We start from the raw sequence: 13,874 nt of genomic DNA, 5'->3' as shown, positions 1-13,874 counted from the left end.
CCAGCCACTCCTCGGAAGGAAGGTTGGGCTATCTACTTCCATAGTGATACAACCTTGGAAACCCAAGGAACAGTCGCTATGAGTCAAATCCAACTCCATGGGTTTGGTTTTGAGGAAGTACTTCAGGCAATGAATAGAATATGCCAAAGAAGTGGTAGAAATAATGAGCACTCCAAATTAAGAGATGAGAGTGAAGCTTTTGTGCTGAAAGGGTCCAGAGGCTTTTGTGAAAAAAGCAACAGTTGAGTTTCAACTTAGCAGCTGAATGAGCACATAGGAATGAGCACTGTACTGGGACAGACCTGCTTGCAAAGCCTGGCTCTACCATGCACTAGTTGTAGAATTTAGAGAAAGTCACATACATCTCTGGGTTTCAGTTTCTATCTGTAAAACAGGGTTGGTAACCAATCTTCCCTTACACAGTTTTTTAATTCTGAAAAAATGGCATGCTATAGATATGTGAAGAATTATTGTTAAAGTATAACCAATTGCTGTTAAACCAATTTTGACTCATGGTGTGTTCCTGTGTGTCAGAGTAGAACTGTACTCCAGAGGGTTTTCAGTGATGGATTTTTTGGAAGCACATCTCCAGGACTTTCTTCTGAGGTGTATCTGAGTGGACTTGAACCACAAGCCTTTTGATTAGCAGTCAAGTGAATTAACCATTTGCACCACCCAGGAACTCATTAGAAGATTTTCTTTCCCCTTAGTGATCTAAAAAGCCTTGCCTATATAAAATAGCATTCTACAAAGACAAAGGTGTACACACACATATATACACACATTATACACTTGTACATTCACATATACTGTCAAATCTCATCCACACAGAAATAAAAGTTCACACAAACACAAAACACATACATACACTACTACACAGATGAACGTATGCACAAACATGCACATACTCAAGCATACAGTCTTTCACAACACATATACACACACACACAAACACACATAGAGTCAAAAGATGGAAAAAATTAACAAAGTTCTAAAGGATGAGGCAGCGCCAGATGCCCAATTACTTTTCCATGACTAGCACCTCATTGAAAGGAGCAATGGTCATGTAGTGCTTAAGGCATTTGGCTGCTGACTAAAAGGTTGGTGATTTGAATCGATGAGCCCTTACACAGAGGAAGGATGAGGCAATATGCTTCTGTAAGATTTATAGCCTTGGAAGCCCATTTGGGGTGGCTATGAGTTGGAATCAACTCAATGGCAGTCTTTTTGTTTTGTTTTGTTTTTGTTTTTTGGCCCCTCATTGAAAGTGATGCCTACTTCAGCCTGTCCAGCTCTTTCCAGCCAATGAACCACCTCAATTTCAGTGAACCAAGCAGCAACCAACTTGACTTCTCCTGCTGGCCATCATCTTGGCCCTTCTCTCACCAGTTTATGTCACATTTGCACCTTCACTGACCACTTTCTTCCCAGTTTTAAAGGAAGCAAAGCAAAATTAGCACAGAGAGGAAAGAGGGAAAAGACTGAGTGGAGAGAGAAAGAAAGAAAAAGACAAGGAAGCAATAAAGGTCATTTCATTTGTTCATTATTCATTCATTCAACAAACACATTTGAGTGCCAGGCTTTGTGGTAAATGATGGGAATGTGACTATGAAAAAGATAGACAAGTCATCACTGCTCCTTGAGTATATAGTCTAATCGCAGATATATACCCAATAATTATACTTCTTTAATTATTTCAATAATCCAGTCTTGGTTCATTTATTTCTAAAAATAAGATTAAAATTAGGAGTTTGAGGAGACATCATCAGCTGGATAATCCTGAGTTAGTCTCCATTACTGAAACTGTGGATTAAGTACAGTTTAGGTTGTTGTGACAATTCAATGAGATGCTGAACAAAGCACTTAGCTCAGTGCCTGGCACAGTAAGTAGATGCTCAATGTATGTTTTCTGGTTGGGAAAATACAATGAGGAATGGAAGTGTAACAGAGAACAGGTAATATTAGGCCCCAGTGCAGATCATGGTGAATATTGAGCTTCTTGAAAGAGTTCACGGATTTAGAAGAATTCAGAGGGACCACTTTGAATTTCAATCAAATTAGCCCTCTTAGGAGTCACTTTTCTCATCTTCTCCTGTGACCCTGAATCCTTTCCAATTCTTACTTCTCTAGCACCAGTTAATGAAAATAACCCAGTACATCTCACTGGAAAAGGTAATTGCTTTAAGTCCCTCATCTCAGTCCCAGAGATAGTATCTTTATATACCAAGGCCTTCAACAGGTGACCTATAGACCTTCCTAAATACAGAAAGATCACATCCTCTTTGGAATCAATTAATCCTTTGATGTGTAACTTGGAAGGACCAATGAGAGTATCATAAATTCTCTCAAACTACAACATTACTTACTCAAAATCACAAAAAACCACACAGGCATGGGTACCAGGTGACAGTCACTAAACAATGGAACCTTGCAATGCCTTCCCAAGCCAGATGGTACCAAGTCTCCAAAGGCATTGAAAATTCCATTTCCCTCCTCTGTCTCACTATCTTAACAAAATGGGAAGCCATGGGCTTTCTACCTACCTGTGTAGAGGTCAGTATCTGTGTATTCGTCCACTTTCTTGTGCTGCAGAATATAGTCAGAGACCTTGGTCCCAATAGCTGGCTGAACATCTACCCACTCCAAAGAGACCACGGTGCTGGAAGGTTCCACTGTTGGGGACAGCCGCAGCCTACAAGGGTAACAGGGAAGGTTGCTCGTTTGCCAGGAAACATTACCTGGGTCCGAAGGATTTGGGTGTTTGATGATTAAATCACAAGTTTTAGATTGGGTTCACATCCTGACTCCATCCACCAATAGCCTCTTGTATGTCCTTTGGCAAGTTACTTCACCTGTTAGAGTCTCTATTTCCTCATCCATAAAATGGGGTTAAGAAAAACTACCTTCTAGAAATGGATGAATTCAGAATTCGGTAAGTTAACTCAAGTACACGGTATGTGCTCACCAAAAGTTGATTGGTTCTCTATCTATTTAAACTGCATTTTCAGTGATGCTTTATTTTAAATTAAATTGACAGTGCCTTCAAACAGGTAGCTTTTGATCTCTCTGCCATTCCCTTCAATCTCACAATATATCAATCAACTGTTTAATATTCTTAGGTCCATACGTTCTCAAAGAGGGCAGGAATCCTAGGATGAATATTTTCATAAAATAAAAAGCAATAGAATGGTTGAAGGTTAGAACAGGAATGCTCTTCAGAGATAATGAATAGAATCCCCTCATTCCACAGATGGGGAAAGTAAGGCCCAGGAAAGGGAAGTGATTTGTACAAGGTCACACAGCAAGCTGGGGACAGAAGCATATGCTAACGTTGCTTATCCCCAGGCCAGATCTCTTCCTCGCCTTCCTCTGCGTCATATTACCTCTTGAAGGACTACCTTATAATACAATTCTTCTCATCACAGAGAGGTGTATTATGTGGCTCTGATTTTCCCAATATTAACTCCTGCCCACATCTCTGATATTCTTCACACTACTCTTCTCCTTAATCACATTCCTCCAACCAAAATGGCTTTCCTTTATTTTCTCAAACGGTGAATTTCCAGAGTCAGGGCCTTTATCCAAGCTGTTCCTTCTGTCTAGAACATGATTTTCTCACCACTTGTTGCTTGACTAACTCCTACAGTAATTCAAGTCTTATCACAGAGGCTTCCCTGAAAATTTCTCTTCCCCTCCAACCAAAGCATACCCCCCATTTTTCTCTCCATTAGCACCTCTTTGTTCTTCTTTCATGTTTCTCTTATTTAAAATCTTAAGCAATATCGACTTTCTTGCTTTGCCTTTGCTGTCTGTCTCCTTCATAAACTGTCAGCTCCCTAAGTGTGTAGGCTATACTATCTTGTTCACTCATGTATCCCCATTACCTGACACATAGAAGATCTTCCAAATTATTTGTTGAGTGAATAAATAAAGTTGTTTCAGAGAGGTTCTATACTCTCTTTCCCTCTGTAGTTTCAGTGCCTAGCATGAGAACTGAGCAAAGGTATAATCATCACTCAGTAAATCTTTGCTAAATGCATGAGGGAAGGAAATAATGATGGAATAAGTGGGATGATTCAAAACAGCACACTGCAATATCCATTTCTACCCCAAGCCACATTTCTTTTCTGCTATGGCTCCTTTCTTTCCCCAAGAAAGATGTTGGCATCAGAAACTTCAGGGATCTGGTTAGGCACCCTGGCAACAGATGCAAGTCACAGACTGGGCTGATAAGACAAGGGTAAGAATCTACAAAATAAAGGTGAGACAAAGGAAGAGGGGCCATACATACGTACACCGGCTGTGGAAGGGGGCTGCAGTTGGGGAGCCCATTGGCATCAAAGGCGCTGAGGTCACATCTACACCAGTCATCAATCACGTCCCCTTTCCCTGAGCACCAGTAGGAGCTCATCAGTGCACTCCTGAAGGCCTGGAATAAAGGAGGTCAGAAGAGACAATGATGACAGTGATAGACTGAGAGTGAATGTGCTGATGGTCACATTGGTAGTTGACCAAGGTTTCAAAGTAGCCTCCTCAGCACAGGACACCAAGAAGGTGTCTCATGACTTAATCTCTGGTATCCTAGAACCAGGTTCTCCCATCCTGAGCCATTCTCTACCTAACAGCCGGAATTATTACAGAGACGCAATAATATCTATCAGCATCCACTGGGACCCTCTACTAGGCCAAGCAGTCTATGTTTATTAACTTGTTTTACCTTCACAAAAATCCCACAAATAGATATTGTTATTACCATCATTTCTCATTTTACAAGTTGAAAAACTGAAGCACATAAAAGTAAGTAACTTGCCCCAACTTCATAGCCAATAAGTGACAGAGCCTGCCCTCTAAAACACCTTGCTATACTGCTTCTCGAACAAGTCTATCTGACCATCCTGTTTAAAAGTTTTCAGAGGCTCCCACGGCCCTCAGAATAATGTCTTAACTCTCTCCTCTATCCCTGGACCACATTTCCAGTCTTACCTCCCACCATTCCTGTGAATTTCCTTTATGCTCTACCATCCACCCTCAGTCAACAACTAACATTTCTACCAATAGTGAATTCCTATTTACTTCAACCATGCTCAATAGTTAAGCACTCAGCTGCTAAGCAAAGGGTCTACAGCTTAAACTTACCAGCAGCTCTATAGGAGAAAGATATGGTGATACGATTCTGTAAAGATTACAACCAACAAAACCCCCTGGGCAGTTCTACTCTGTTACAAGGGGTTGCTATGAGTTGCAATCTAGTCGATGGCACCCAATTACAACTAAATCAGAGGCCACAGCCCACTGTTTCTGTAAGTGGCCAGATGGTAACAATCTTGGCTCTACCACTGGGCAATCTATCACTCTATCTTTGTAGTGTGGGGCATTGGTGGTTCAGGGGTAGAATTCTTGCCTTCCATATGGGGGACCAAGGCTTGACTTCAGGCCAAAGAGGCTTGGATGCTGCTGTGATCCTGAACAGGTTTCACTAGTTTCTGGACTAAGACTATGAAGAAAAGCCTGGTGGTGTGCTTCCAAAAACCAGCTAGTGAAAACCCATGGATCACAACTGACTACCCCATGACTGATTGTGGGGAAGGCACAGGCTTGGATAGCATTTCATTCTGTTGTGCACAGGATCATAGACTCAGGGATTACCCGCAGCAGCTAACACAACCACCAGCTTTGTATCATGAAAACAGCACAGACAACACTTAAATAAATGGAAGTGATTATACTGCAAAAAAAATTACAAAAACCAGCAGTTGGCTAAATTCATCCAGAGGGTATAGCTTGCCATCCCCTGCTCTACCTAATGGTCACTTTTCTATTTAATTGCAATGCATTTCATTGTCTTTCTCTTAAAACACAATTTGTCATCTCTGTCTGGAATAGTCCCTCCTTTATAATTCAACTCACTTTTTTGGTCTCAACTGAAACTTTCTCTGAGGAACCGCCTCTGAAATTCCTGTGCCTGGAATCAGGCTCCTCTGCTGGACACTGGAATACCCATACGTCCCATCACATTTACTTGTATATCTCATCCAACAGAGTACAACCTACTAAAGACAAGGGCCATGCCTTATTCATGGGAAAATTCTCAGGGGACCCAGCATCAGTTTTCAATCAATAGTTCACAATAAATGAAAGGACAGTAAAGAACAGATAAACAAACCAAAAACTGATCATTGATGTTTGGCAGGTGAGAGAAATTGGAAGCTATTTCTTCAGTTCCACTCAGGAGAGATCTTAAATCTACATTCCCCCACCCCCATCTCAGGCTCAGGTGTAGAAAAAACCCTCAATGCAAGCTTGATGCTTGATTGAATAGACTGATCAAGGTAAATTAATGAAATTAAATGTAGTTAATTAAATCACTCCATTCATACTGACCTTCCAAGGCATTGGTGGTTTAGAACGTTTGTCAGATCTCTAAAATTTAGGGGTTCAGAGAGTGTTGACCTCTTTCTCCTTTGCCAGGTAACAGGCTCTACGTGTCTGCCTTCTTTCTTTCCTTCCTTCCTTCCTTCCTTCCTTCTTTACTTTCTCTGTGCTTTTAAATGAACATGTCATACTACCTGTGATTAGGGTTTTACTTTTTTTATTCAGCATTGTTCAACATATTCAAGACACATGCAAACAAACTATTACTGCAGTTCAGACACAATTAATATGGCTCATATCCAAGTACAGCATGGTTGGGTAGGGCCAGCCTGAGGGCTCCCTCTTTAGCTTCCCAGAGCACACACCTAATCAAACACACTGCCATCGAGTCGGATCCGACTCATAGCAACCCTTCCTTGGGTTTCTGAGGAAGTATCACAATGGAAGACCTACAGGGAGAAAATATGTGTCCATAATGCTTTTGTTTAAGCCACCATGACATTTCTCCCAGGACCTTTGACAAGGAGGTTCCAATTATTCCTGCCCTATGTTCTTACCCATATCCTGTCCCAGGAAACAAAAACATCACTAATTTTTCCTGAGTTTAGCATAGTGACCCAAAGAAATAAAAAAAGAATGATATAATAAAGGCTAATGTTCATGAAATACCTACTTCTACACTATAAGGTGTTTAAGTGCATGAAAAAAATATAGCCTCAAAACAGACCTGAGATATAGACATTATGATCCTCATTTACAGCTGAGAAAACCAGGAATCAGAGTAGTGAAGTAGTTTTCCCAAGTCCTTACAGCAGGTAAACCAAAAAAGAAAACAAACTCACTGCCATCGAGTTGATTCTGACTCATAGCGACCCCCTTTGGGTTTCTGAGGCAGTAAATCTTTACAGAAGTAGATCGCCCAGTCTTCCTTCCATGGAGTGGCTGGTGGATTTCAACTGTCAACCTTCTGGTTAGCAGTCAAATGCCTGAGGCAGCAGGTAAAGCAGAATTCCAGCCCAGATCTGTGGGTTGGAATCCCACATAAAGGTCTTTTCTGTTCAACCATGCAGGACAGTGGGATTAACTCCAAGTTAGGGTTGTCATGTTTAGCAAAATAAAATAAAATACAGGTGAAAAGTTTAAATTGAATTTGAGGTAAATATTTTTATATTAAGTATAAGTACATCCCATGCAATATTGGCATGTAAAGCATCTGTCCCAGAGTCAGGTACATGATAAGAGCACGGTGCCCATTACATGCCAGAGCCTATGCTGGGAACAAATGTCCATTTGCCTATGACCACCAGAGCTAGGCAGTCTCTTGAGAACAGAAACCAGATGGGAGAGGAGAGGAAGGAGAGAGAACATTCTGTTTTGCGTGTGTATGTGTTTTTGTTTATGCATGCATGTGTGTGTGCGCGCGCGTGCGTGTGCTTTTTGTAATCAATAGGAGCTTCAGCTTGTGGAAAACAAAACAGGAAATCTCTCTGGACTTTGTGAGTTTCACCAGCCAGGCAGCTCTTGGGAAGAAATCCTGCCTCTGAATCTCCCCATCCGTTGGCTTTTTCCCAAGCCCTGAGGAACAGAGTGGGGACTGGTGCAATGGCCAGACAAACCCTGGATAGAGCACAAACACACCCTGATAAAAGGCCGACATCAAACAGGGAGCCCTCTTAAGGCAGCAGAAGCCAGCATTGTGTCAGCACAGGATCGCACTTCCCTTACGTCTTCAGTCCTTGCAACACTCTGCCCAGAGTCCAATTATGTCCCATGGGAGGAGAATCATAGAATGTTCCAGCTTGAAAGGAGTCTGCAAATCATCTAATCTAATCCATTTTACAGATGCAGATACAGTGGCCTAGAAAGACTAACTAAAAGGCTAACTGTTGACCCAAGGTGATAGAGCAACCTGGTGATGAAACTACTCCTCCACTGAATCCTCAAAGTTACCCATTTACAAATAAGCATGGAAGAACAGGGACTTGACCTGAAATCCATCGGAATCCCAGCATTCTTGAACTTTCTAGGTTACACAGGAACAATGAAAGCAAGACTCTCAACCAAAACATCATGTTCAGCTCTGCTTGTGCCACATGCTTGCATTTGTATGTGTGTGTTGTCTGCACATTCTTATGTATGTGTGTGTATGTGAGTGTATGTGTGTTCTCAAAGGACAATGAAACCATATACTGGAGGCATTGTAGACTCCTGCCTTTTGAGTAGTAGAGGGACCTGAGAAGCAAATTCAGCACTTAATACAAGGGCTACATTTGCATAGCCATTGGTTTTCATAACAAAGAAGGTTTGCATTTCCACAACTTGTAATTGGTTCCAACTTCTGGCTAATTAGCTAGCAGACCAAGCTGGGCAGGAGGAGAAAACAGCCACAAAAATGTTAAGCAATCAAAATAAACTAGGATTTATTCCTGACTCTGTTACTTTCCTAACTGAACTTACATAAGTAATTCCTCTCTCTAAGCCTCAGTTTCCCCATCTATAAAATGAAGGAGGAGAAGATATATTTTTGAAATTTTATTTCTGTTCAATAAGCATCACTGAACCTCCTACTTCATACCATGTGCCATCTAGATGATAAGAAGGGATTTGAACAAGACCATCTCTAACTTCAAAGGACTCATGGGTTAATGGTGAAGACACACAAAAACAAACAATTACAATTACTATGGTTCAGAGGCTATGAAGTAATCCACACAAAGGAAGGGGCCCTTCCAGCTCTTAAAATTACAATGTCTTAGAAATCTTAAACTTTAAATAAATATGCTATATTTGATTAAGATATTTAGGACCATCTATATACAATGTCACTAAGTCCTTGTTTTTATGCAAGTACAAGTTGAAGCTGAAGAAAACTAAAACAAGTACATGAGAGCCAAAGTATGATTTTGAGTGTATCTCACCTGAATTTACAGATCATCTTAAAAATAAATCTGACATATTAAACACTAATGATTAAAGAATAGATGAATTGTGCTATGACATTAAGGACATCATATATGAAGATGGTAAAAGGTCATTAAGAAGGCAGGAAAGGGAAAAAAAAAAAAAAAAAAAACCAAAATGGATGTCAGAAGAGACTCTGAAACTTGCTCTTGAATATAGCAAATGGAAGAAATGATGAAGTAAAAGCTGAACAGAAGATTTCCAAGGGAGGTTCAAGAAGACAAAGTAAGATACTATATCGAAATGTGCAAAGATCTGGAATTAGAAAATCAAAAGGAAAGAAAACACTCAGCTTTTCTCAAGCTGAAAGAACTGAAGAAAAAGTTCAAGCCTGAGTCGTGATACTGAAGGATTCTATGGGAAAATCCACCACTCATCTGTCAGTTTTTCATACTGTGATGGGTTGCATGTTGCTGGGAGGCTGGAAGCTATGCCACCAGTATTTCAAACACCAGCAGGGTCACCAATGGTGGACAGGTTTCAGCGAAGCTTCCAGACTAAGACAGACTGGGAAGAAGGACAGGACCATCCACTTCTGAAAAAATTGGCCCCTGAAAACCTTATAAATAGCAGTGAAACACTGAAATGTTACTAGAAAACTTTATGAATAGCAATAAAACATTGTCTGATATGATGTCGGAGGATGAGCCCCTCAATTTTGAAGGCACTCAAAATATGAGTGGGGAAGAGCTGCCTGCTTAAAGTAGAGTTGACCTAAATGATGTAGATGAAGTAGAGCTTTCAGGACCTTCATTTGCTGGTGTAGCATGACTCAAAATGGGAAGAAACAGCTGCAAACATTCATTTGTAATTGGAACATGGAATGTACATAGTATGACTCTAGGAAAACTGGAAAACCAAGAAACCAAACTCACTGCTGTTGAGTTGGATCTGACTCACAGCAACCCCTCTTGGGTTTCTGAGGCCATATCACTACAGAAGTAGATTTCTCAACCTTCCTTCTGAGGAGTGGCTGGTGGGTTGGAACCATCAGCCTTCTGGTTAGCTTCTGCTTAGTAGTCAAATGCCTTAGGCACTATGCTATCAGAGCTCCTAGGAAAATTGGAAGTTGTCAAAAATTAAATGGATCTCATAAAGATTGATATCCTAGGCATTAGTGGGCTAAAATGGACTGGTATTGGCCATTTTGAACCTAATGATCATATAGTCTACTACACCAAGAATGACAAATTGAAGGGGAATAGCATCACACTCATCATCAAAAAGAACATTTCAAGATCTATCCTGAAGTACAACGTTGTCAGTGATAGGATAATATCCATACACCTATAAGGAAGACCAGTTAATACTATCACTCCAATTTACACACCAACCACTAAAGCCAAAGATGAAGGAATTGAAGATTTTTGCCAACGTCTGCAGTCTGAGCTTGACCAAACATGCAATCAAGATGTATTGATAATTACTGGTGATTGAAATGTAAAAGTTGGAAACAGAAAAAGCATCAGTAGTAGGAAAATATGGCTTTGGTGATAGAAATGACACCAGAGATCGCATGACAGAATTTTGCAAGACTAATGACTTACTCATTGAAAATACTTTTTTTCATCAACATAAATGGTGACTATACATGTGGACCTTGCCAGATGGAATACATAGGAATCAAAATGACTACATCTGTGGAAAAAGGCAACGGAGAAGCTTAATATCATCAATCAGAACAAAGCCAGAAGCTGATGGTGGAAAAGACCATCAATTGCTCATACACAAGTTCAAGTTGAAGCTGAAGAAAATTAAAACAGGTCCACAAGAGTCAAAATGTGACCTTGATTATATCCTACCTGAATTTAGAGACCATCTGAAGAACAGATTTAACACATCAAACACCAGTGACTGAAGACCAGAGAAGTTGTGGGAGGACATCAAGAACATTATACATGAAGAAAGCAAAAGGTCATTAAAAAGACAAGAGAGAAAGAAAAGACCAAAGTGGATGTCAGAAGAGACTCTGAAACTTGCTCTTGAATGGAGAGTAGCTAAAGTGAATGGAAGATATGATGAAATGAAAGAGCTGAACAGAACATTTCAAAGGGTGGCTTGAGAAGACAATGTAAAGCATTATAATGAAATGTGTAAAGATCTGCAGTTAAAAAACCAAAAGGAAAGAACACACTTGGTATTTCTCAAGCTGAAATAACTGAAGAAAAAAGTCAAACCTCGAATTGCAATATCAAATGATTCTATGGGCAAAATATTGAATGATGCAGGAAGCATCAAACAAAGACAAGAAGAATACAGAGTCACCGTACCAAAAAGAAATTGGTCAGTGTTCTCCAATTTCAGGAGGTAAAATATGATTAAGAACTGATGGTATTGAAGGAAGAAGTCCAAGCTGCACTAAAGGCATTAGTGACAAACAAGGCTCCAGGAATTGATAGCATAGCAATTGAGATTGAAACAAATGGATGCAATGTTGGAAGCACTCACTCGTCTATGCCAAGAAATCTGGAGAAAGAAACCTGGCCAACTGACTGGAAGAGATCCATATTTGTGCCCATTCCAAAGAAAAAAATCATACAACCGAATGCAGAAATTATTGAATAATGTCATTAACATCATATACAAGTAAAGTTGTCTGAAAGATAATTCAAAACTGTTTGCAGTAAGTACATCCACGGGGAACTGCCAGAAATTCAAGCTGGATTCAGTAGAGAATGTGGAATGAGGGGTATCATTGCTGATATCAGATTGGATCTTGGCTGAAAGCAGAAAATATCTGAAAGATATTTACCTGTGTTTTATTGACTATGCAAAGGCATTCAACTGTGTGAATCGTAACAAATTATGAATGGCATTGCAAAGAATGGGAATTCCAGAACACTTAATTGTGCTCGTGTAGAACCGGTACATAGACCAAGAGGTAATCATTCAAACAGAACAAGGGAATACTGCAGAGTTTAAAATCAGGAAAGTTGTGTGTCAGGGATAGATCTTTTCACCATACTTATTCAATCTGTATGCTCCACAAATAATGCAAGAAGCTGTATTATATGAAGAAGAACACAGCATCAGGGTCATAGGAAGACTCATTACCAACATATGATATGCAGATGACACCACCTTGCTTGCTGAGAGCCAAGATGACTTGAAGTGCTTACTGATGAAGATCAAAGACTAAATCCTTCAGTATGGATTACACTTCAACATAAAGAAGATAAAAATCCTCACAACTGGACCAATAAGCAACATCACGATAAATAGAAAAAAAGATTGAAGTTGTCAAGGATTTAATTTTACTAGGATCTACAATCAACAGCCATGGAAGTAGCAGTCAAGAAATAAAATGATGTATTGCATTGGGCAAATCTGTTGTAAAAGATATTTTTAAAATATTAAAAGCAAAGATGTCACCTGTGGACTAAGGTGTGCCTAATTCAAGCCGTGGTATTTTTCAAGCACCTCATATGAATGTGAAAGCTGGACAATGAATAAGGAAGACCAAAGAAGAATCGATGGCTTTAAATTATGGTGTTCGTGAACAATATTGAAAGGCACTTGACTGCTCACCAGAAGGCTGGCGGTTCAAACCCACCAGCCACTCCTCGGAAGGAAGGTTGGGCAATTCTACTTCCATAGTGATACTGCCTCGGAAACCCAAGGAGGGGTCACTATGAGTCGGGGCCGACTCGACGGCAAACAACAACAACAAAACAACAAATGGATAAATCTATTTTTGAAGCAGTGCAGCCAGAATTCTCCTTAGGAATGAGGATGCTGAAACTGTGTCATGTACTTTGTTTTTTAATTGTTCTTTGGGTGCAAATTTACAGAGAAAAATTTGTTTTACATTCAACATTTCATGTACATTTGATTTCACGCCCTGATTACCATCCCCAACCATAACCCACTCTCCTCTCCTCCCTTCACTGTGACCCCTCCTCCCTGTGCCCTTCTTAACTATGCACCCTTGTCTGTCCCTTTTGGAAGCAATTGTGATCACTGCTGTCAGGACAGTGAGTTGATAGCTTTTCTTTCCCAAGAAATGCTTGAATATCTAAAATAAGGAGCTCCTAGGGCCCTAAAGAACGATGAGAGGAAGGAAAGTGGTTGATGTCCTAGCTTTGTACTGCAACTCACTCTGAAACCCATTCTGACCCCATGTTTGGATGATCAGGAAAGACTAGGATTGGTGAACAGAGGAAGGATTAAAAAGGGCAGCATAGTAGTAAGTGTGCAGAAGAAGAAATAGTGGTTTCTAGTCAAGCCTAGAACTCTGGAATAGGACCCACCTGGCCCAACTGTCATTTGGTCAATCAAATCTTTGACATTCCTCCCATCATAAGATAGAATCTAGGCTCCCTCCTCTTGAGTCTGAGTTCTGAAATTGCTTGATCAACAGAAATGATGCTATAGAAATTTACAGACCTGGAGGCGGGGCAAGATGGCGGACTAGGCAGAAGGATTGCACAGACCCTCTTCAACAAAGAAAAGGGAAACCAATTAAAACAGACACAGAAGATAATCTTGGACCCCTGAGCCTTGAAGGAAAGGATGCAGATTTGGAATAAACCCCAACTAGC

General features: G+C 40.3%; 1 protein-coding gene across 1 annotated transcript in view; it reads right to left on the bottom strand.

The window, feature by feature from the left end:
• ASTN2 (astrotactin 2) overlaps positions 1 to 13,874 on the bottom strand; it is a 1,259,674-nt gene that overhangs the window by 249,725 nt on the left and 996,075 nt on the right. The window contains exons 20-21 of the mRNA XM_042780380.1: positions 4,296 to 4,429; positions 2,544 to 2,692 (exon numbers count right to left, since the gene is read on the bottom strand). Coding sequence (XP_042636314.1) covers positions 2,544 to 2,692; positions 4,296 to 4,429 — 283 coding nt within the window. The remainder of the gene's footprint in view (positions 1 to 2,543; positions 2,693 to 4,295; positions 4,430 to 13,874) is intronic.

The sequence above is a fragment of the Orycteropus afer genome, unplaced genomic scaffold (assembly GCF_000298275.1).
Source record: "Orycteropus afer afer isolate SDZICR_OR568_19922 unplaced genomic scaffold, OryAfe1.0 scaffold00037, whole genome shotgun sequence".
In the NCBI taxonomy this organism is placed as follows: domain Eukaryota; kingdom Metazoa; phylum Chordata; class Mammalia; order Tubulidentata; family Orycteropodidae; genus Orycteropus; species Orycteropus afer.
Note: the sequence above shows the minus strand (reverse complement) of the source record. Positions and strands in the feature narration are given on the sequence as shown.